This window comes from Salmo trutta, unplaced genomic scaffold (assembly GCF_901001165.1).
Source record: "Salmo trutta unplaced genomic scaffold, fSalTru1.1, whole genome shotgun sequence".
Taxonomy (NCBI): Eukaryota; Metazoa; Chordata; class Actinopteri; order Salmoniformes; family Salmonidae; genus Salmo; species Salmo trutta.
Window position 1 is genome coordinate 4,789,754 of NW_021822941.1, and position 26,317 is coordinate 4,816,070.

The 26,317-nt window shown below is 40.7% G+C and overlaps 2 protein-coding genes across 3 annotated transcripts in view; both read left to right on the forward strand.

Annotated features, from left to right (window-relative positions):
* Nucleotides 1-26,317, forward strand: part of LOC115187367 (deleted in malignant brain tumors 1 protein) — a 124,390-nt gene that overhangs the window by 76,245 nt on the left and 21,828 nt on the right. The window lies entirely within an intron of this gene.
* On the forward strand, nt 6,126-6,623 carry LOC115187409 (zinc finger protein 2 homolog; the record flags this gene model as incomplete). Its single annotated transcript, XM_029746498.1, has 1 exon — nt 6,126-6,623. A coding segment is annotated over one exon (498 nt), but the record flags the coding sequence as incomplete, so codon positions are not given.

Consider the following 26,317-nt stretch of genomic DNA (forward strand, 5'->3'; position numbering starts at 1 on the left):
GAAACAATAAACCACATTTTGGCTATGATAAAAGATATGCCTCTGGGGTCAAAATGATCCATGTCAGAAGTATGGTTCAATACAAATATGTAGTGGGTCTAAAGTTTGATTCGTTTTTAATGAGTGATAATTTAAAACAATCAACACATGCTTCTCTTTGAACGACTTAATATAATAATCAACTTTTTTTAAATATATGAAAAATTAACTTTTGGTTCCTCAACTGCGTTGCCCCCTCCAGTCAGCAGATGGCGATGTGCGTCTTTTAGGTTCAGGCGACGCTGCCAGTGTGACGTATAATCTAGTGGACGGGACGCTCCTTCAACAACAACAGTTAGTCAGACACCTCGGTAGCTTTCTAGCAAACATAGCTACAACATTCACGCTATTTACACTGTTTTGGTGTATTTTAGTCGCTGTGTATTAAACACACTTCTGTCGTATGTACTTGTTGGCCCATTTAATTATATATTTACGTTGTTTATCAGCTAGCTGGTTTGCTAAATTAGCTTAGAACCAGGCTAGTCGCTAATGCTAGCTAGCGAACATCCCCGACCATGAGTTCACTAAGCTACTCTCCTGCTAAAGAAGAGGAGGACTGCAGGACGGAGAAAGAAGTGAAGGAGGAGGAGGAAGAGAAGGATGTTACAATACAAAAACAAGTAGAGGGTGAAGCTGTTACCGTGAAAGAAGAAGAGAAAGACGTTTCAGTGAAAGAAAAGGAAGACTCGTTCAGACTGAAAGAGGAGGAGGATTTTACAGTAAAAGAAGAGGAGGCGGAGAGAGAGGAGGATGCAGTTTTTGGAGTGAAAGAGGAGGAGGGGGAGATGACTGTCACATCGAAAATGGAGGAGAAGGAAGAAGAGGAGGGAACTGGACATCTGGGCCCGGTTTCCCAAACGCATCTTAAGGCATCCTATGGTTCTGACGGGGAACTTAGCCGTATGATGGTTTTGAGAAACCGGGACCTGATTAACACTAGTAAGTACTGTCTTAAAAACAGAGGCACAAACTCTGCAGTTGTTGAACTGATGTGTGGTGTTAAAGGGGAAATATGCCAATTGCTACATTTATATTATTTATTTATAGCCATTGATTCTTGAAGAATATATCACATGCCACATGAGCTTAGTTGTACCACATCAGAACCCCAAATAAGCTTTTTTTACGCCAATGTTTAGAAACAATGTAAATCAACACTGTATAGCCTCAACATGGTTAAAACTATAATGTTGATATCATGGATGGTCAGTCCTTGCATCCATAGGTCTGTCTATGAATTTGAGAGTAGTTACATGTCTCCAGCCCCATCCATCATCTTATTACCAAAACAGTGGTGGAATGACGTCTTTGTTATTGTTTTGAACTGCAGATTGGTTGGTTGATTGATTTGGCTTTTTTAAAGGGACAACCTAGGATTTAAACAGCAACAAAATGGCTGCCCTGAGACTTGGTTTGGTAAACAGCTGAGGGATGGGGGCTGGAGAAATGTAACCACTCTCAAATTCATAGAGAAAGCTATTGTAGCAACCTTAACCCAAAAGCTAGCGACCTCGTCAAGAAGTTCAGACATCTTGGCGTAACAGTTATAAGGTGTTGGCTTGACAGTCGCTGGACCCATGTTTGAGTTCATCTCAGGGCTACCCCCTGAATTCACTACACTATGAATACGAGGACTGGCCATCCATAAGGTCAACATGATGGTTTTAACCTAGGCTTGGGGCTGGGCAGTATACTGTATTTTACCATATACCAGTATTGATAGTTTTAACCTAGCCTTGGGGCTGGGCAGTATACTGTATTTTACCATATACCAGTATTGATAGTTTTAACCTAGCCTTGGGGCTGGGCAGTATACTGTATTTTACCATATACCAGTATTGATGGTTTTAACCTAGCCTTGGGGCTGGGCAGTATACTGTATTTTACCATATACCAGTATTGATAGTTTTAACCTAGCCTTGGGGCTGGGCAGTATACTGTATTTTACCATATACCAGTATTGATAGTTTTAACCTAGCCTTGGGGCTGGGCAGTATACCGTATTTTACCATATACCAGTATTGATGGTTTTAACCTAGCCTTGGGGCTGGGCAGTATACCGTATTTTACCATATACCAGTATTGATAGTTTTAACCTAGCCTTGGGGCTGGGCAGTATACTGTATTTTACCATATACCAGTATTGATGCGCGGACTGGTTTGGGTTTTTACTTTACCTTCTATAAGGGTATTTCAGTGTTTGGTTTGTTAAATGTGATGAACAACTCCGGGGCGTATAATGGCACTTTATATAGTTTAGTCCTTGAGTCATCTCTCTCCCTCATGTCAATAAATGTTCCACCCTCAGAGATGCAATGGTCTCCTAGCCAGTTATGGAGGGCTAAACGTCTGCTGAACTGTTCAATGTCACGATTTAGGAAGGGCAGAGGGACAGATATTATGGGGTGTTTGTTGGTGTCAAGTAGAGACCCAATCAGTTCTTTAAAATGACTGACTATTAGCCAAAACAATGTTTTCATTTGTATTTGTTTTCTCAGTCAGCTGCCCAGGAAAGGGCAAGGAATGGCCCTTATTAATATATGTAGCCTTAGAAATAAGGTTCATGAAATCAATAACTTGTTAACATTGGATAACATTCATATACTGGCCACCTCTGAAACTCACTTAGATAATTCCTTTGATACAGCAGGAGCGATATAGGGATATAACATCTACATAAAAGACAGGAATGCCAATGGGGGAGGTGTTGCTGTATATGTTCTACGACTGTCCCCGACAGGAGAAAATCAAATACTAATCTTGGTCAACCAAGAGTCGTGTTTCCTTTCTAAGCAATCGATTGGTTGAAATGTTATAATGTGTATTTTCCCATAAATATACACACCCCATGTGTTTTAATAAAATCAACTATGTACTGAACTGGTCTGATGCTTTAAGCAAGCTGTTTGATTAAATAATTAAGACACACAAATGACTCGAGGGAGCCAGAGATCAAGATAGCCTAACCAGAAGAAAAAAACCTCTTCCTTAGCCTACTCCTCCCACTGCTGCTGGCCTTCGTAAATTCTGACCTTATGCTCCTAAAGTTTCTGGTTATAGGCTACACCAGCAGACATTATGCTCCTAAAGTTTCTGGTAATAGACTACACCAGCAGTCGTTATGCTACTATAGTTTCTGGTAATAGGCTACACCAGCAGTCGTTATGCTCCTATAGTTTCTGGTAATAGGCTACACCAGCAGACGTTATGCTCCTATAGTTTCTGGTAATAGACTACACCAGCAGTCGTTATGCTCCTATAGTTTCTGGTAATAGGCTACACCAGCAGACGTTATGCTCCTATAGTTTCTGGTAATAGGCTACACCAGCAGTCGTTATGCTCCTATAGTTTCTGGTAATAGGCTTCACCAGCAGTCGTTATGCTCCTATAGTTTCTGGTAATAGGCTACACCAGCAGACGTTATGCTCCTATAGTTTCTGGTAATAGGCTACACCAGCAATCGGTATGCTCCTATAGTTTCTGGTAATAGGCTACATCAGCAGTCGTTATGCTCCTATAGTTTCTGGTAATAGGCTTCACCAGCAGTCGTTATGCTCCTATAGTTTCTGGTAATAGGCTACACCAGCAGACGTTATGCTCCTATAGTTTCTGGTAATAGGCTACACCAGCAGACGTTATGCTCCTATAGTTTCTGGTAATAGGCTACACCAGCAATCGGTATGCTCCTATAGTTTCTGGTAATAGGCTACATCAGCAGTCGTTATGCTCCTATAGTTTCTGGTAATAGGCTTCACCAGCAGTCGTTATGCTCCTATAGTTTCTGGTAATAGGCTACACCAGCAGTCGTTATGCTCCTATAGTTTCTGGTAATAGGCTACACCAGCAGTCGGCAACCTTTTCCAATTTATCTGACCATTTCTACTGATCTGGTGCCAGTTTGGATTTTCATATTCACATTTTACTGGAACAGTTTCATTTCATTTGTAGTCGCCTTTGTATCTCAACATCATTCTGTGGTAATTCTATATTCTATCTAAATAAAAATTATACAAATATAAAATAAATGTTTATTGCCATTACTAACTATGTAAAAATAGCCCATATAAAGCCAGAACATTTAAACATTGCAGCCATTAGTTAGAAAATATCCGGATAAAAAATAAATATGCTATAAATCACATTGGCTACGCCTGTCTACAACAAACATGAAACATTTTATCAACTATCACCTGGGTCGGCCCAAAACTCGGGATAGCAAGCTTGCAACATTGTATAAAATATTCTGGGCCCTCAGAGTTTCCCACGCCAGTGAGTTGTACAGACACAGCTGTAAACTATTTGTTCAAGGGATAAGAAGTAATCAGGTATTTTATGACATTTGCACTGGATCATTTCTCCCTTTCATGCCGAGTGGTTATCGAAAGGACGAGAGCTGGAAATATTTTACGATCAGAAATACTATCAGACATCCCCAAATGGGCACATTTATAGGCCTACATTTGCGCGCAGGCCAGGTAGACTAATCCTACTGCTATATGCGTATTCAGGTGTGCGTCCTTACTCAACATTGGCAGGAGTGTTTCAAACGAAAGACAATGAATAAATTGACAAAACTGACGTATCTTGCGGGGTCTGGTCTGGGTGATCTGCCATGGGCCGTTTCAATTAGTGTCCGTTTGGGTCGGCATGGGGAATGATTGTATTTCCTCATCGTATGTTGTACCGAAGTTGACCGACTGAAATGGAGCGTAACTTTGTGAATATAACTACTGTTCCCTGAAGGAGGGAAACGAGGTACAACACCTGTTTGGCCCTGCCCCTTCCTGGGTCGGTGAAGAGCCGTATTATATTGAAGGAATAAATCCGAGCCTCACGGTCATCACCTGTGGAAGGTGGGGCTTCCAGCGAGGGGTGGATTTAATAGTATGTTGTACCTAGTTTCCCTCCTTCAGGGAACATTAGTTATAGTCATAACGTGTGGATTTAATAGTATGTTGTACCTCGTTTCCCTCCTTCAGGGAACATTAGTTATAGTCATAACGTCACGCTTGTCATATGATTAACTTCAACTTAAATACGGGATCTTGCAGTCGGACAGTTTTGTATTCAGATCTCTGAAATGCACTCTAACTACGTAACGTTTAGTGTCTCCTTGTATTACTCTGGGAAAACCGTTTTCTTGGGCACAGAAATCCAAAATAATTTCAGAGTTTGGTAAATCCAATGGTTCTGGGTCACCTTAATTTTATAGACGTTGGACGTTGGATCCAACATCCCTAATGAATTGATGTTTATAATGTGTTGTTGTCTGCTTGATTTACAGCAGCGTCTCGTTACTCTGTAGGTCTATGTTGTTGTTAGGTGAAGTTATGGGTCCTACAGTAGGTCTATGTTATTGTTAGGTGAAGGTATGGGTCCTACAGTAGGTCTATGTTATTGTTAGGTGAAGGTATGGGTCCTACAGTAGGTCTATGTTGTTGTTAGGTGAAGTTATGGGTCCTACAGTAGGTCTATGTTGTTGTTAGGTGAAGTTATGGGTCCTACAGTAGGTCTATGGTATTGGTATAACTAGCGGTTTCCTCATTAGCATGGAGGAGTTTCTACAACCAAATTGCGTGTGCATTGCCCTCGTTTGCCTATTTTAGCAAACACAGAAAGGGACCTATATTGGTGACCAAAGGTTGCCTGGCACACTGCTTAGGGGTTCAGTAACTGTAATAACTTATTTCTAGCCTATAATCATCGATGTTATGTGAAAACAAGACAAAATATAACTATTGTTGCCCACTTGACTGTCTTAAGACAATTGTTAAAAATTGTAACATTCATTGCAGATGTCAATTGTTGTACAACATCATGGCTACGCTGTTGGCATCACCTTTTACAGTGGGTTTCTGCTGTTGTGGCCCTTTAACCATCTGTCTGGCTTTGTTGTTCACACAGGAGCGAGACGTGACTATCGTGGATCCTCTGGGGAGCCTCAACAACATCATGAAGCTGACGAGGCAGAGAAGAGTCCCTCCCGATCAGAACACCTCAAGAAACACCAGCGAAGACCCACAGGGAAGAAATCTCACTGCTGCTCTGACTGTGGGAAAGGTTGCAAATCTTCATCAGAACTTAAAATACACCAGCGAGTACACACAGGAGAGAAATCTCACCACTGTTTTGATTGTGGGAAGAGTTACTTAAGATCAAATTCACTAAAAGTACACATGAGAATTCACACTGGAGAGAAACCTTATAGCTGTGATCAATGTGGGAAGAGTTTTACTACATCTAGCCATCGGATTGTACACCAGAGAACACACACAGGAGACAAATCTTATAGCTGTAATCAATGTGGGAAGAGTTTTACTCAGTCAAGCAGCCTGTTATCGCACCAGAGAAAACACACAGGAGAGAAATCTTATAGCTGTGATCAATGTGGGAAGAGTTTTACTCAGTCAAGCAACCTGGTATCACACCAGAGAACACACACAGGAGAGAAACCTTATACCTGTGGTCAATGTGGGAAGAGTTTTACTACATCTAGCCATCTGATTATACACCAGAGAACACACACAGGAGAGAAACCTTATACCTGTGGTCAATGTGGGAAGAGTTTTACTACATCTAGCCATCTGATTGTACACCAGAGAACACACACAGGAGAGAAATTGTATAGCTGTGGTCAATGTGGGAAGAGTTTTACTACATCTAGCCATCTGATTATACACCAGAGAACACACCCAGGAGAGAAACCTCATAGCTGTGATCAATGTGACAAGAGATACTCTGATAAAATATCTCTGATCAAACATCAGAAAATACATACATGAAGGAGTTGTTTCATGATATCAATGAAATTATGTCACAATGTAGAATGTTTTAACATTGTAGTAGGAGTATTTTAATGATGTCACAATGTAGAATGTTTTAACATTGTAGTAGGAGTATTTTAATGATGTCATAATGTAGAATGTTTTAACATTGTAGTTCGAGTATTTTAATGATGTTACAATGTAGAACACTAATCGTTTGCCCCCTGTTCTATTGATTTCAGCATGATATGTATATTAGCCTCATCAGGGGAAAAATCCAGGCTCTGAATTGATAGAGTACTATTTATATGATATAACAGAAAGTGAGTAACAAAAAAAGAGCTGTGTTACACTTACCATGTTGACAACCCACTTGAATCAAAATCTAGCTAGCTGTTTTCTACAAGTTGTCCTCTAACCAGTGATGTACACATTATTCCCAGATTCCATGTGGTTTTTGAGCTGTTAGTTTTAACAGGACATGCAACCTCATCTCCCCACTCTCACGCAATTGATTTCAACATGATATCGATGAGTAATGACAAATAAGTGTTGCGTTCCTTTGTTTAGCGACCTCTAAATTTAAATGCATCACTCCAAAATGCAGCTGGCTGTCTTCTGCAGGTTGTCCTTTAACCAGTGAGGTAAACTATATCTCCCATTTCCATGTGTTTTTTTAGTTGTGTTAGTTTCAACAGCACATAAAACCTGATTTCCCCCCTAATTGATATCAGTGATTTATGTTTAGGTTTTCAATATCACAAACTGTTTCTGCATATTGGTTATTGATTTGGACACATTAAAACTGTGTTTTGACATTGGGCTATCCCACCTAGCAAAATGTTATTGAAAAGAAGACTATACCCGAGGTCCAACATACGTTTGGTTTTAGTTGAAAGTTTAACATTTTTATTTTTGGGTTGTTGTTAAAATTACTTGAAAACAACTTAATTTCAAAGTTCTTGCAGTCTATACACATGGACTGTTGTGGAAATATTGAATCAAATATTTCACCAGAACCGGAACCTGTGATTTCAATTAGACTTTATTACAAACAGTAACAAAGCCGAGCAATTCCATGGAAGAACTAACTCTTCATTCTTAGTACTTGGCTTTTATACAGTCTGACCCTTACATAACATCACTCCACTTTATGAATCTTGTTGTCTTGCTTAGTTTCCATTCTCTTACTGGCTCAGACATTGGGGCATAGATTCTATTGGTGGCTTGACATGCACACTCCTACTATTGCCCATCACTGATGAGCTAATGTTCCTGTCCAAAGGTCTTTACAAGTTCAGACCGATGTTGTCTATGTATGATTAACCCATGTGCGTCTCCAGTAGCCTTCACAAGATCAGATATGGCTCAGACCAGTCACATCTTGTTGGTTTACCTTGCATCATCTACACAGATTCTGCTTACGTTCTGTTTTTTACATGTCTAATCGTTGACTCGATGTTGATCCAGCTTTGTACACTCACATGGGCTCAGCCTTCATTCTGCTTAGATATGTCTAATATTTAAACTTATATTGATTCTTCTTTCTACTTACATGAGAACAGTATAGTTACTGAGAATCACCAGATGACTGGAAAATTCTCCCACACAGTCAGTTAGAACAAATTCTTATTTACAATGACGGCCTATCCCAGCCAAACCCGGACAACACTGGGCCAATTGTGCACCGCAATGTGGGACTCCCAATCACAGCCGGATATGATGCAGCCTGGATTCAAACCAGGTACTTCAGTGACACCTCTTGCACTGAGATGCAGTGTCTTAAATACATAAAAATAAATAAAATGTGTTAAATACAACTGGTGTAGACTTTACTGTGAAATGCTCACAAGACCCTTCCCAACGATGAAAAGTTAAAACATATCTTGTATGTGGTACATTTTCACATCTCATAGTACAGAACTCCTAACTGGTCAGCTTGTATCACAGACAGTCTTTCATTCAAAACCTGTCATACATTCATTAATTTGGATTGTAAACATCTCTCACCACACAACCATTAATTCAATATAGAAGTTTATTGATAAATGTAATGAGAACGTTGGTTTAATCACCAAAACACAACATATTGATATCTTTTCAATTTAGTCGTTTTAACTACCAGTTAATCCAATAGAAAACAATGTAAGATACGTGTTTCAAATTACCCTTAGAAGTGCTGACAGTAATATACTACAGTACTGTACATTACAGTAGATTACACAGTTCACATTAGACAATACACTTAGTGAAATTACAAGATGATGTCATAATACTGCATCAACTGGTTGTTTAATGCAGCAGAATGAGGTTCTTAGAGCTCTACTGTGTCTGAACTGAGAGGAGCTTCTGAGATGGAACTCCAGCTACTGATTGATGATGGTCAGTAGAGCTTCTGAGATGGAACTCCAGCTACTGATTGATGGTGGTCAGTAGAGCTTCTGAGATGGAACTCCAGCTACTGATTGATGATGGTCTTGTCCTCTCTCTCTCGGAGCTGCGTTCCATAGAATGACTTGGTGTTTGTGTAGAGGGAGGTACCAGGGTGGAGATGGCTCGTTATGGATAATTATGAGAGGAACTTTGTTTTGGGGGCCAGACCCTGGTTTCCACACAATGACAACAGTCTTTACAGTAGATACTGTGTGCTGTAAATTATTACTTTATATCATACCACGTCTCACCTTGTGACCCCTTCACTTAGTGACAACCATCATCACTAATGTGACATATTCAAAACACTACTATCAGAACCTATTTCAGTGTGAAGACTAAGATGCTCTTGTTATACTGTATATTGTTTGTGTACTCAAACAAGAAAGGAACGCAAATGCAAAAATTTAAGTTTAATATTTCAACATGGCTCAATACATTTCAAACAGCATACTGTAAGCACACAAACAGTAAAAATGCAAACATACAGTAAATATATTTAGCATACGCATAGGAAGAAAAATAGTCCTATTTATACTACTGTACTGTATGTTACATCAATTGTATGGAATAGATAAAGAAACTGTCAAAATACAGTCACATCTAAATCATAAGACAAGAAACAAATACTTCAGACAGCATCACAGGTGATATTCTCCTGGACCAGACAGCATCACAGGTGATATTCTCCTGGACCAGACAGCATCACAGGTGATATTCTCCTGGACCAGACAGCATCACAGGTCATATTCTCCTGGACCAGACAGCATCACAGGTGATATTCTCCTGGACCAGACAGCATCACAGGTGATATTCTCCTGGACCAGACAGCATCACAGGTGATATTCTCCTGGACCAGACTGCATCACAGGTGATATTCTCCTGGACCAGACAGAATCACAGGTGATATTCTCCTGGACCAGACAGCATCACAGGTGATATTCTCCTGGACCAGACAGCATCACAGGTGATTTTCTCCTGGACCAGACAGCATCACAGGTGATATTCTCCTGGACCAGACAGCATCGCAGGTGATATTCTCCTGGACCAGACAGCATCACAGGTGATATTCTCCTGGACCAGACAGCATCACAGGTCATATTCTCCTGGACCAGACAGCATCACAGGTGATATTCTCCTGGACCAGACAGCATCACAGGTGATATTCTCCTGGACCAGACAGCATCACAGGTGATATTATCCTGGAACAGACAGCATCACAGGTGATATTCTCCTGGAACAGACAGCATCACAGGTGATATTCTCCTGGACCAGACAGCATCACAGGTCATATTCTCCTGGACCAGACAGCATCACAGGTGATATTCTCCTGGACCAGACAGAATCACAGGTGATATTCTCCTGGACCAGACAGCATCACAGGTGATATTCTCCTGGACCAGACAGCATCACAGGTGATTTTCTCCTGGACCAGACAGCATCACAGGTGATATTCTCCTGGACCAGACAGCATCGCAGGTGATATTCTCCTGGACCAGACAGCATCACAGGTGATATTCTCCTGGACCAGACAGCATCACAGGTCATATTCTCCTGGACCAGACAGCATCACAGGTGATATTCTCCTGGACCAGACAGCATCACAGGTGATATTCTCCTGGACCAGACAGCATCACAGGTGATATTATCCTGGAACAGACAGCATCACAGGTGATATTCTCCTGGAACAGACAGCATCACAGGTGATATTCTCCTGGACCAGACAGCATCACAGGTCATATTCTCCTGGACCAGACAGCATCACAGGTGATATTCTCCTGGACCAGACAGAATCACAGGTGATATTCTCCTGGACCAGACAGCTGGGGGGATACACTATTTATACAGTAGTATGTGGACTCCCCTTCAAATTAGTAGATTGGGCTATTTCAGCCACACCAGTTGCTGACAGGTGTATACAAATGAGCACACAGCCATGAAATCTCAGTAGACACACATTGGCAGTAGAATGGCCTTACTGAAGAAACTTTCAACGTGGCACCATCATAGGATGGCACTTTCCAACAAGTCAGTTTGTGAAATTTCTGACCTTCTAAAGCTTCCCCGGTCAACTGTAAGTGCTGTTATTGTGAAGTGGAAACATCTAGGACCAACAATGGCTCAGCCAAGAAGTAGTGGGCCACACAAGTTCACAGAACAGGACCGCCGAGTGCTGAAGCGTGTAACGCGTAAAAATCGTCTGTACTTGGTTGCACCACTCACTAACAAGTTCCAAACTGCCTCTGGAAGCAACATCAGCACAATAAACTGTCAGGAGCTTCATGAAATGGGTTTCCATGGCCGAGCAGCTGCATACAAGCCTAAGATCAATATGGGCAATGTCAAGCGTCGGCTTGAGTGGTGTAAAACTCACAGCCATTGGACTCTGGAGCAGTGGAAACGTATTCTCTGGAGTAATGAATCATGCTTCACCTTCTAGCAATTCGACGGACTAATCTGGGTTTGGCGGATGCCAGGAGAATGTTTCCTGCCCCAAAGTATAGTGCCAACTGTAAAGTTTGGTGGAATAATGGTCTGGGGTTGTTTTTCATGGTTTGGGCCCCTTAGTTCCAGTGAAGGGAAATCTTAACGCTACAGCATACAATGACATTCTAGAGGAATCTGTGCTTCCAACTTTGTGGCAACAGTTTGGGGAAGATTCTTTCCTGTTTCAGCATGACAATGCCCCGGTACGCATAGCGAGTTCCATACATGAATGGTTAGTCGAGATTGGTGTGGAAGAACTTCAGAAGCCCTGACCTCAACGACGTCGAATGCCTTTAGGATGAAGTGGAACGCCGACTGTGATCCAGGCCTAATTGCCCAACAACAGTGCCCGATCTCACTAATGCTCTTGTGGCTGAATGGAAGCAAGTCCCCGCAGCAATGTTTCAACATCTAGTGGAAAGCCTTCCCAGAAGAGTGGAGGCTGTTGTAGCTGCAAAGGGGGACCAACTCCATGCAAATGCCCATGATTTTGGAATGAGATGTTTGACGAGCAGGTGTCCACATACTTTTGTTGATTTGGTGTATATACTGCAGACAGACAGACAGACAGACCTACAACTCACCCCTCCACTCTCTCCTTGAGTCCATCCGACAGACAGACAGACAGACAGACAGACAGACAGACAGACAGACAGACAGACAGACAGACAGACAGACAGACAGACAGACAGACAGACAGACAGACAGACAGACCTACTAGTCACCCCTCCACTCTCTCCCTGAGTCCAGGCCCCAGACAGACAGAACAGCAACATCATCAGAACTATAGCAGTCTTCATTCTGAAATGAGTCTGGTCTTCTTCAGAAGTAGTGCAGTAGTCTACAGGGTTCAGAACTCACCTTTTTAAACACTTCTTATCACTCACATCATGAGGTTTCACATGTGTTTGGTTACATAGTTCCCAATGTTCTTCTTAGTGATAAAACAGCAAACATTAAGAGTGTTTATTTATCAGACCCACATATATAATAAATATACTATAATATACTATATTCATATGCTTTTAGTACTCACACATGAATCATATCATGTATGCAGGTCATGTGTTGTTTTGAGCCAGCAGTAAAAACACACTGACAGGACAGTTCCTCTTATGGCCACTAGGTGGTAATCTGGTGTCACAGATGCAGGACTGTAGACTAGAAAGAAGCATTGCACCAATTATCTCTCATTTCTCCTAAAGTGTGCACTTGTTCCCTTCACTGAAATGACTGGTAAACTAAATATATTGGAAACGCCCACTTGATAACAGAAGGTAGCGTCCTCTGAGTGGAACGGTGGGAGACAAACAGTACCTCCTCTCCCCTTCTCCCATCCTCCTCTTCTCTCTCTCCTCTTTTCTCCCCCTCTCCTCTTCTCCCACCTCTCCTCTTTCCTCTCCTCTTCTCCCCCTCTCCTCTCCCCCCCCCTCTCCAATCCCCTCTCCCTCTCCCCCCTCTGTCCTCTTCATCTTTTTATCACTGACTTCTCACCAGTGATGTCATCATAACCAGTAACCTTTTCCTCTCTTGTCCCAGTCCAGCCTGACCCTGACATATAGCATCAGACCTGTTGAGTTGACTTGGGTAACAGACCTCTAGCTTCTACACCACATCCCCAATTCTCCTGCTCTAACATGAGACCTCATCAGTACTCATTTTGGGTGCTAGTACTGTTTATATTTAGGTTCTGGAACATTAAGCCAATATTCTAAAAGAGGTGAACTCAAGCAGTAGAAAGTTAGAGGTGATATTATAGAACACTATGTGAAACGTTGCTGCTCTGTCAGCAGTTTCCTGTGGAGTGTTTTTAATATCTAGACGTTCCGCTAGCGGAACACCTGCTCCAATATCCAATGATGGGCGTGGCGCAAAATACAAAGTCCTCAAAAATCTGAAAACTTCAATTTTTCAAACATATGACTATTTTACAGCATTTTAAAGACAAGACTCTCCTTTATCTAACCACACTGTCCGATTTCAAAAAGGCTTTACAGCGAAAGCAAAACATTAGATTATGTCAGGAGAGTACCCAGCCAGAAATAATCAGACACCCATTTTTCAAGCTAGCATATAATGTCACAAAAACCAAAACCACAGCTAAATGCAGCACTAACCTTTGATGATCTTCATCAGATGACACACCTAGGACATTATGTTATACAATACATGCATGTTTTGTTCAATCAAGTTCATATTTATATCAAAAAACAGCTTTTTACATTAGCATGTGACGTTCAGAACTAGCATACCCCCCGCAAACTTCCGGGGAATTTACTAACAATTTACTAAATTACTCACGATAAACGTTCACAAAAAGCATAACAATTATTTTAAGAATTATAGATACAGAACTCCTCTATGCACTCGATATGTCCGATTTTAAAATAGCTTTTCGGATGAAGCACATTTTGCAATATTCTAAGTACATAGCCCAGCCATCACGGGCTAGCTATTTAGACACCCGGCAAGTTTAGCCTTCACCAAAATCAGATTTACTATAAGAAAAATGGTCTTACCTTTCCTGTTCTTCGTCAGAATGCACTCCCAGGACTTCTACTTCAATAACAAATGTAGGTTTGGTCCCAAATAATCCATCGTTATGTTCCATCAGCGACGTTTTGTTAGTGCGTTCTAGACACTATCAGAATGGTAAATCAGGGTCGTGCGCATTGCGCATTTCGTGACAAAAAAATTCTAAATATTCCATTACCGTACTTCGAAGCATGTCAACCGCTGTTTAAAATCAATTTTTATGCTATTTTTCTCGTAGAAAAGCGATAATATTCCGACCGGGAATCTGCCTGTCTGTAAAAAGAGGGAAAAACAGAAAGGCGGGGGCGGCCAGTGCACGCGCCTAAGTCTTTTGTCTGCTGATAGACCACTTAGCAAAAGCGCTCGTGTGTTTCAGCCAGGGCTTTGAATTACGTCATTCAGGTTTTTCCTGGGCTCTGAGAGCCCATTGGAGCCGTGGGAAGTGTCACTTAACAGCAGAGATCCTTTGTTTTTGGAAGAGATGTCAAAGAAAGCCAATAAATGGTCAGACAGGCCACTTCCTGTAAAGGAATCTCTCAGGTTTTTGCCTGCCATATGAGTTCTGTTATACTCACAGACACCATTCAAACAGTTTTAGAAACTTTAGGGTGTTTTCTATCCATATATAATAAGTATATGCATATTCTAGTTACTGGGTAGGATTAGTAACCAGATTAAATCGGGTACGTTTTTTATCCGGCCGTGTAAATACTGCCCCCTAGCCCTAACGGGTTAACTGCATCCTAATCTTCTACCGGGGTAACCAGTTGACCTGAGCAGCCCGATGAAAACTCACGCTGTCCCAAATTAGAACATATATTAGCTTCTCAGGATCACCTGACCCTCTCTGCTCTGGCTGGTAAAGACTGTCATGTAAGGTGTTGAGGAAATGAAGGAGATGGGCAGTGTGGTCTGGTCCAAGGGTGGCATGGTGGTGGAGGACCCTATTGTGGCTCATAGCTGCACATAATATTATGGTGACATTTCCCCCGTGCTGGACAGGTACCTCAATGATGATACATTGTGTAATGATGTTCCTTCCTCTCCTCTTCTTCTTCGCTAAATTGATTCCAGCCTCATCTATGAATATGAGTTCCTGGAGGATGGAACTTGCATCCAACTCCATGATTTTCTGAAATGACAGTAAATACTGTAATTGCTGAATAGTAAAGTTCACTGGCAACATCAATGAGTCTCTAATGTTTCTAGAGAGTAATACTAGTATATTACTGGTAACATCAATGAGTCTCTAATGTTTCTAGAGAGTAATACTAGTATATTACTGGTAACATCAATGAGTCTCTGATGTTACTAGAGAGTAATACTAGTATATTACTGGTAACATCAATGAGTCTCTGATGTTACTAGAGAGTAATATGAGTATATTACTTACTGCAGATATTTGTAGCGTTTATCTTTCACTCTTTGGGGATTCCTTTCAAATGGGACTGTAGATGTTCTTCATCCAGAGATGGTGTTTATTAACCTCTTACATCTAGATGTTCCGCTAGCGGAATATTATCGCATTTTTACGAGAAAAATAGCATATTATTCGTGAGTAATTTAGTAAATTCACCGGAAGTGTTCGGTGGGAATGCTAGTTCTGAACGTCACATGCTAATGTAAAAAGCTGGTTTTTGATATAAATATGAACTTGATTGAACAAAACATGCATGTATTGTATAACATAATGTCCTAGGCGTGTCATCTGACGAAGATCATCAAAGGTTAGTGCTGCATTTAGCTGTGGTTTTGTTTTTTGTGACATTATATCCTAAAAAATGTGTGTCTGATTATTTCTGGCTGGGTACTCTGCTGACATAATCTAATGTTTTGCTTTCACTGTAAAGCCTTTTTGAAATCGGACAGTGTGGTTAGATAAAGGAGAGTCTTGTCTTTAAAATGATGTAAAATAGTCATATGTTTGAAAAATTGAAGTTTTGGGATTTTTGAAGAATTTGTAATTCGCAAAAATGGTCTTACCTTTCCTGTTCTTCGTCAGAATGCACTCCCAGGACTTCTACTTCAATAACAAATGTAGGTTTGGTCCCAAATAATCCATCGTTATATCCAAACAGCGGCGTTTTGTTCGTGCGTTCTAGACACTATCAGAATGCTAAATCACGGTCGTGCGCATGGCGCAGAACGTGACAAAAAAATTCTAAATATTCCATTACCGTACTTCGAAGCATGTCAACCGCTGTTTAAAATCAATTTTTATGCAATTTATCTCGTAGAAAAGCGATAATATTCCGACCGGGAATCTGCAATTAGCTAAACAGCCGAAGGAAAATACTGCAAGGGGTCGAATCGCACACGAGCCTAATTCTATTGTCCTCTGATGGGACACTTGGAAAAGGGGATTCTGTGTTTCAGCCTGAGGCTGCCTCGTCATCGTTCAGGTTTTTCCCGGGTTCTGAGAGCCTATTGGAGCCCTAGGAATTGTCACGTTACAGCTAAGATCCTGACTCTTCAATAAACAGAAGCAAGAACAACAACACCTTGTCAGACAGGGTACTTCCTGCATGAAACCTTCTCAGGTTTTTGCCTGCCATAGGAGTTCTGTTATACTCACAGACACCATTCAAACAGTTTTAGAAACTTTAGGGTGTTTTCTATCCAAACCTGCACAATAATATGCATATTCTAGCTTCTGAGTTGGTGTAGGAGGCAGTTAAAAATGGGCACATATTTTTTCCAAAATTCTCAATACTGCCCCCTAGCCCCAACAAGTTAAAATCAATTTTATGCTATTTTTCTCGTAAAAATGCGATAATATTCCGACCGGGAGTCGTTGTTTTCGTTCAAAGATGAAAGAATAAAAACATGGTGTCGCCTCGTGCACGCGCCTCCAGTCTCTCTTCTCTAATCGACCACTATCAAAATGCGCTAATGTTTTTCAGCCATGGCCTGCAAAGACATCATTCAGCTTTTTCCCGCCTTCTGAGAGCCTATGGGAGCCGTAGGAAGTGTCACGTTACAGCAGGGATCCTCAGTTTTCAATAAAGAGAGTGTAGAAGGCCAAGAAATGGTCAGAGAGCGCACTTCCTGTAAGGAATCTTCTCAGGTTTTGGCCTGCCAAATGAGTTCTGTTATACTCACAGACACCATTCAAACAGTTTTAGAAACTTTGGAGTGTTTCTAATTATATGCATATTCTAGTTTCTGGGCAGGAGTAATAATCAGATTAAATCGGGTACGTTTTTTATCCGGCCGTGAAAATACTGCCACCTAGCCATAACAGGTTAACGCAAGCGTCCCACCCCTGGTACACCCTATCAACAGCAGGTGAAATATCAAGGGCGCCAAATTTGAAAACAATTAAATGTCATAATTCAAATTTCTCAAACATACAGCTATCTTACACCCTTTGAAAGATAAACATCTCCTTAATCTAACCACGTTGTCCGATTTCAAAAAGGCTTTACGGCGAAAGCATAAAGTTAGATTATGTTAGGACAGTACATTGAAAATAGCTGTGTGTAATGTTTTGTCAATGCAAAGACAGGCGTCACCAAAAGCAGAAAACCAGCTAAAAATATGCACTAACCTTTGACAATCTTCATCAGATGACACTCCTAGGACATTATGTTAGACAATACATGCATTTTGTGTTCTATCAAGTTCATATTTATATCCAAAAACAGCATTTTTTAATGGCGTTGATGTTGAGAAACTATTTTCCCTCCAATACCGCCAGTCAATCAGCACAACAAATTAAATAATTACTATTCGAAACCATTGGTAAAATATTATATTGTCATTCAAAGAATTATAGATTAACATCTCATGAACGCAACCGCATTGCTAGATTTAAAAATAACTTTACTGGGAAATCACACTTTGCAATAAACGAGGTCCTGTGCTCAGAAAAATAGGCTTGGCGATACAGGCTAGGAGATGTTGGAGAGATCTAAAATCAAAAATACTATGGAAATATTCCCTTACCTTTGATTATCTTCATCAGAAGGCACTTCCAAGAATCCCAGGTCCATAACAAATGTAGTTTTGTTCGAAAAAGCTCATAATTTATGTCCAAAAAGCTCCGTCTTGTTAGCGGGTCCTGTAGGCTACTCAAAAACATGAACGTCGCCGGCCGGACTTGTCTTCACCAAAGAGGGAAAAAAAATATTTACGTTCGTTCAAACATGTCAAACGTTGTATAGCATAAATCATTAGGGCCTTTTTCAATCAGAACTTCAATAATATTCAAGGCGGACGATTGCATTCTCTTTTAAAACATATTGGAACGAGAGTAGCCAAACATGCACTCGCGCGCCAGAGTAGTATAGGCCATCCGCTTATGACCAACTTTCCAAGTCTCTTGTTCAGTCAGTTTTCACAGTAGAAGACTCAAACCACTTTGTAAAGACTGGTGACATCTAGTGGATGGCGTAGGAAGTGCTCAATGATTAATAAGTCCCTGTGTGTTTCAATGGCATAGGCTTAAAAGTAATTCAACACATCAGGTATCCACTTCCTGTAAGAATTTGGCTCAGGGTTTTGACTGCCATATGAGTTCTGTTATACTTACAGACACCATTCAAACAGTTTTAGAAAGTGCAGAGTGTTTTCTATCCAAATATGTTAATAATATGCATATCCTAGGGTTAGGGTACTGCCCCCTAGCCCCAACAGGTTTTAAGGATGTGGGTTTTGGTTGATAAACTCAATCTGATGTTATGGAAGATGGCAGGGTTTTCAATCATCTGTTGATGGCTTTCCTGCAGTCTTATGGCATTATGTTCAACTACCATTTACACAATGGCAGCCTCCTGTTCTCCTGTAAATAGATGTGTTGTACCACGTGGTGGTCGTCTTTCAGTTCTACAACAACAACATAGCATCCAGTACAGTACACACTACAGTAATACAGTATACAAGATAAACATGTTACATAGTAGTATAGCTCCCAGTTTCCTCCATACAGTACAGTAAACACTACAGTAATACAGTATACAAGATAAACATGTTACATAGTAGTATAGCTCCCAGTTTCCTCCATACAGTACAGTAAACACTACAGTAATACAGTATACAAAATAAACAGGTTACAGAGTAGTATAGCTCCCAGTTTCCTCCATCCAGCAATACATGAAACATGTACTTTGTTTCCCCTTCCAGTATGTATTGGAATCTCCAGTCTTTACTGTGCTTTATGTTGTACTACTGTCAAGTAGTACAAGTAGTAGAGAGGTCCAATGTCTGCAGTACAAACCTCTTCTCATTGTGGAACGTCTGGATGGTGGATGCTATGGTGAAGTGGCTCAGATTGGGCTGCACTCTCTGCCCAGCCTCTATCAAGGTCAAACCATGGTTGACCACATGGTCTGTCCAGCCTCTATCAAGGTCAAATCATGGTTGACCACATGGTCTGTCCAGCCTCTAACAAGGTCAAACCATGGTTGACCACATGGTCTGTCCAGCCTCTATCAAGGTCAAACCATGGTTGACCACATGGTCTGTCCAGGCTCTATCAAGGTCAAACCATGGTTGACCACATGGTCTGTCCAGCCTCTATCAAGGTCAAATCATGGTTGACTACATGGTCTGTCCAGCCTCTATCAAGGTCAAATCATGGTTGACCACATGGTCTGTCCAGCCTCTATCAAGGTCAAATCATGGTTGACCACATGGTCCACCACAGTCGCTCAAATTTCAGCACAGATTACTCTCCTTGTTCTTGGTCTTCCTCCTCTTCCTCCTCTTCCTCCTCCTCTTCCTCCTCCTCTTCCTCCTCCTCCTCTTCCTCCTCCTCTACCTCTCTCTGCCAAGTTTGCTTCCATTGTTCTCCAAATACAGGAGGACTCATCTGTGGTCTTTTTATCCATACCAAAGGTCTGATTGTGAAGTGAACGTTTACGTAACTGGTGTTTGCACTTGTGCAGAGTGAAAGTGATCAATTGGTGATTGATCTCAGCTTGTTGAACAGTGTTGCTTTTCATTTACACACAAGAGATTTTAGTTGTGAAGGTTGTGCCAAAGGTAGAGCATTGTGTGGTGTGTTTTGCCAAATGTTTGTTGTAGAATTGAAATCTGATTGTAAAGCTAAACATGGGCCAGTAGTATTGTAGATGTGGTGTCTGGTTCTGATAAATGAGTTACAGGTTTGGGTCATTGGTCCTCATGGGCCAGTAGTATTGTAAATGTGATGTCTGGTTCTGATAAATGAGTTACAGGTTTGGGTCATTGGTCCTCATGGGCCAGTAATATTGTAGATGTGGTGTCTGGTTCTGATAAATGAGTTACAGGTTTGGGTCATTGGTCCTCATGTTCCAGTAGTATTGTAGATGTGGTGTCTGGTTCTGATAAATGAGTTACAGGTTTGGGTCATTGGTCCTCATGTTCCAGTAGTATTGTAGATGTGGTGTCTGGTTCTGATAAATGAGTTACAGGTTTGGGTCATTGGTCCTCATGTTCCAGTAGTATTGTAGATGTGGTGTCTGGTTCTGATAAATGAGTTACAGGTTTGGGTCATTGGTCCTCATGTTCCAGTAGTATTGTAGATGTGGTGTCTGGTTCTGATAAATGAGTTACAGGTTTGGGTCATTGGTCCTCATGTTCCAGTAGTATTGTAGATGTGGTGTCTGGTTCTGATAAATGAGTTACAGGTTTGGGTCATTGGTCCTCATGTTCCAGTAGTATTGTAGATGTGGTGTCTGGTTCTGATAAATGAGTTACAGGTTTGGGTCATTGGTCCTCATGTTCCAGTAGTATTGTAGATGTGGTGTCTGGTTCTGATAAATGAGTTACAGGTTTGGGTCATTGGTCCTCATGGGCCAGTTTTAGTGTGGAAACAATTAGGAAAAAGTGTAAAGTCAGTTCTATTAAGTGATGGTCAAATGTACTTAAACAAATGAGAAGAGAATCATATGAAAGTATTGTGAGCATTGCATTGTGAAAGGAAATTACTTTATATGAAATGTATTTCTAAATGAATCACTGATTAGGTTTGGTGGAAAAGTTACTGTGTGATTTGGTGTGTTGTACTTTAGTCAACTGAAAATGTGCTGAACGTTTAGAAAAAACAGCCTTTTTGATGATCTGTTGTGAGTTTTGTTCTAATAGTTGTGAAATGTTACCACATACTGGTGAAAATATCAAATAGTAGAAAAGAGATGAAACAACAAATGATACAAATAAAATACAAGTCAAATAAAGAAAGGAGCAGCAGCAGATGAGGGTCAAGTGTGGGTGTGTGTGTGTGTGTGTGTGTGTGTGTGTGTGTGTGTGTGTGTGTGTGTGTGTGTGTGTGTGTGTGCATGTGTGCGTGTGTGCGTGTGCGCGTGCGTGTGTGTGTGTGTGTGTGCATGTGTGCGTGTGCGCGTGCGTGTGTGCGTGTGTGCGTGTGTGTGTGTGTGTGTGTGTGTGTGTGTGTGTGTGCATGTGTGCGTGTGTGCGTGTGCGCGTGCGTGTGTGCGTGTGTGTGTGTGTGCATGTGTGCGTGTGTGCGTGTGCGCATGCGTGTGTGCGTGTGTGTGTGCATGCGTGTGTGTGTGTGTGTGTGTTGTGTGTTGTGTGTGTGTCGGTATGCATATCTGTGTCTGTGTTGTGTTGGTGTGGGATTTGTGTGTCAATGTAGTGTGTGATTGAGTGTGTATATAGTGTGAATATATAGCATTGTATATATAGTGTGTATATAGTATTGTATATATAGTGTGTATATAGTATTGTATATATAGCGTGTATATAGTTTGAATATATAGTATTGTATATATAGTGTGTATATAGTGTGAATATATAGAATTGGATATATAGTGTGTATATAGTGTGAATATATAGTATTGGATATATAGTGTACATATATAGTATTGTGTATATAGTGTGAATATATAGTATTGTATATATAGTGTTTATATAGTGTGAATGTGTAGTATGGTATATATAGTATTGTGCATATCGTGTGAATATATAGTATTGTATATATAGTGTTTATATAGTGTGAATATATAGTATTGTATGTATTGTATTGTGTATATAGTGTGAATATATAGTATTGTATATATAGTGTGTATATAGTGTGAATATATAGTTTTGGATATATAGTGTAAATATATAGTATTGTGTATATAGTGTGAATATATAGTATTGTATATATAGTGTTTATATAGTGTGAATGTGTAGTATGGTATATATAGTATTGTGCATATCGTGTGAATATATAGTATTGTATATATAGTGTTTATATAGTGTGAATATATAGTATTGTATGTATTGTATTGTGTATATAGTGTGAATATATAGTATTGTATATATAGTGTGTATATAGTGTGAATATATAGTTTTGGATATATAGTGTAAATATATAGTATTGTGTATATAGTGTGAATATATAGTATTGTATATATAGTGTTTATATAGTGTGAATGTGTAGTATGGTATATATAGTATTGTGCATATCGTGTGAATATATAGTATTGTATATACAGTGTTTATATAGTGTGAATATATAGTATTGTATATATAGTGTTTATATAGTGTGAATATATAGTATTGTATGTATTGTATTGTGTATATAGTGTGAATACATAGTATTGTATATATAGTGTGTATATAGTGTGAATATATAGTATTGTATATATAGTGTGTATATGTGTGAATAAATAGTATTGTATAAATATAGTGTATATAGTGTGAATATATAGTATTGTATATATAGTGTGTATATAGTGTGAATAAATAGTATTGTATATATAGTGTGTATATAGTGTGAATATATAGTATTGTATATATAGTGTGTATATAGTGTGAATATATAGTATTATGAGTGAGTGTCTATATATAGTATTGTGAGTTTATGTAGGGTCAGTGCAGGTAAACATGAATTAACTATTAATTAATCTTATGACTATTTAGCAGGGTTAGAGTTAGGGTTACCAGAGTTCATAGGGGAAACTTCACTATGTTAACAACTATAAACCATGCTGGTACTCCAGGCACTGCCCCCTAGGGGTGGGATGTTGGTACTGGAAACGGACTGTGTGACTGTAGCCTAAGCTTCAGGGTTTTCCCTTAGTAAAGACCAGGATCAGCTTCCCCAACCCCAAGGTCATGGCAAGAAGGGATCCAGCTTTTGTCTAATTCACATCAAAAGGTGATATTTTTTTACATTTGAGCTAATCTCAACCCTTTTCCTAACCTTAACCTAATTCTCCTAACCTGCTACGATCAGCATCTAGGTGCAACTTCCCCCAACTCCCTTAAGGTGGCCTAACCACTTATCTCCCTCTATTCTGTACCTAACAACAGAGTATATTATTATTATAGATAGATAACCACTTACCTCCCTCTATTCTGTACCTAACAACATAGTATATTATTATTATAGATAGATAACCACTTACCTCCCTCTATTCTGTACCTAACAACAGAGTATATTATTATTATTATTATAGATAACCACTTACCTCCCTCTATTCTGTACCTATCAACAGAGTATATTATTATTATAGATAGATAACCACTTACCTCCCTCTATTCTGTACCTAACAACATAGTATATTATTATTATAGATAGATAACCACTTACCTCCCTCTATTCTGTACCTAACATAGTATATTATTATTATAGATAGATAACAACTTACCTCCCTCTATACTGTACCTAACAACAGAGTATATTACTATCAACACATTACGGGCAGACAGACAGAACTACTTCTCACCCCTCCACTCTCTCCCTGAGTCCATGCACCAGACAGACAGACAGACAGACAGACAGACAGACAGACAGACAGACAGACAGACAGACAGACAGACAGACAGACAGACAGACAGACAGACAGACAGACAGACAGACAGACAGACAGACAGACAGACAGACAGACAGACAGACAGACAGACAGACCTACTAGTCACCCCTCCACTCTCTCCCTGAGTCCAGGCCCCAGACAGACAGAACAGCAACACCATCGGAACTATAGCAGTCTTCATTCTGAAATGAGTCTGGTCTTCTTCAGAAGTAGTGCAGTAGTCTACAGGGTTCAGAACTCGACTTTTTAAACACTTCTTATCACTCACATCATGAGGTTTCACATGTGTTTGGTTACATAGTTACCAATGTTCTTCTTAGTGATAAAACAGCAAACATTAAGAGTGTTTACTTATCAGACCCACATATATAATAAATATAATATAATATACTATATTCATATGCTTTTAGTACTCACACATGAATCATATCATGTATGCAGGTCATGTGTTGTTTTGAGCCAGCAGTAAAAAAAAACTGACAGGACAGTTCCTCTTATGGCCACTAGGTTATAATCTGGTGTCACAGATGCAGATCTGTAGACTAGAAAGAATCTCTGTCCCAATTATCTCTCCTTGTTCACTTGTTCACTTCCCTTAACTGAAATGACTGGTGAACTAAATATAGTGGAAACGCCCACTTGATAACAGAAGGTAGAGTCCTCTGAGTGGAACGGTGGGAGACAAACAGTACCTCCTCTCCCCTTCTCCCATCCTCTTCTTTCCCCTCTCCTCTTCTCCCCCTCTTCTCCCCCCTCTCCTCTTCGCTCCCCTCCCCTCTTCTCCCATCCTGTCCTCTCTCCTCTCCTCTTCTCCCCATCTCCTATTCTCTCCCCTTCTCCTCTCCCCTCTCCTCTTCTCCCCCTCAACTCTTCTCCCCCTCACGTCTTCTCTCCCCTCTCCTCTTCTCCCATCCTCTCCCCTCTCCTCTTCTCCCCCTCACGTCTTCTCTCCCCTCTCCTCTTCTCCCATCCTCTCCCCTCTCCTCTTCTCCCCCTCTCCTCTCCTTACCCCTCTCCTCTTCTCTCCCCCTCTCCTCTTCTCCCCCTCTTCTCCCCCTCTCCTCTTCGCTCCCCTCTCCTCTTCTCCCATCCTCTCCCCTCTCCTCTTCTCCCCCCTCTCCTCTTCTCTCCCCCTCTCCTTTCCCCTCTCCTCTTCTCCCCCTCTCCTCTCCCCTCTTCTCCCACCTCTCCTCTTCTCTCCCCCTCTCCTCTTCTCTCCTCTCCCCTCTCCTCTTCTCCCCCTCTCCTCTTCCCCCCTCTCCTTTCCCCTCTCCTCTTCATCTTTTTATCACTGACTTCTCATCAGTGATGTCATCATTATGTGAAACGTTGCTGCTCTGCCAGCAGTTTCCTGTGGAGTTTTTTTAACAGATCAGTTTGCTGTAGTGTGTTCAACCACTGATCCAAGATAAGTTGCTAAGAAGTTTATCTCACATCAAAGACGTACTGAACTAATGAGAGAGAAGTCATATAGCCTAGCAGTATGTTCCACTCTTCAGTCCAAACTTTATGACAGTGACTTGTATATGTCAGTGGAGCCCCAGTTAGAGACAGACATGATACCTGCAGTGATTTTGATGATCATTTTTTGGAGCACAGGTAAGATGCTGTTATATTAATATACACTTGTGACAGTTACTGAGATATGTTTTGATATTGTAAGATATTTTATAATTTGCAGGGTTAGTAAAATAACATGCAACTGGAAGCAGACAGTAAAAATGTGTCTCAAAGCAGGACAATAATGTGATCACCTGTAAATGTACTTTACTGTAGCCTAACTGTCCATCTGGGGACAGGCACTAATGTCAGTTAAGTTGTGATGGTGTCATGAATCTGACTGTTGTATATTCAGTGTGTCAATGATTGATTGTATCTGTCTCTATGTAAATGAATGAGAGTGTATATTATGTATTATATATTATATTGGTGTTATGTCAAAGCTGGAGAAGGGAGGGGTGTAGATGCTAGAGCTCTATGAGCTTTTTTAACAAGTCCAACACTATATGTCAGGAAGAGTGAGAGAGCGAAAGAGAGCAAGAGAGAGAGATAAATGAGCTGAGAATGATGGAAAAGAGAGGAGGGGAGAGAGATTTGAGGAGGAGGAGAGAGAGAGAGAAGGGGAGGGGAGGAGAGAGAGAAGGGGAGGGGAGAAAGGAGGGTAGGAGAGAGAGAAGGGGAGGGGAGAGAGAAGGGGAGGGAAGACGGTAGACTGGAGACAGGAGGGTAGGGCATAGAGCAGGATAGGTGAGAGAGAAGGGGAGGGGAGAGAGAAGGGGAGGGGAGAGAGGAGGGGAGACGGGA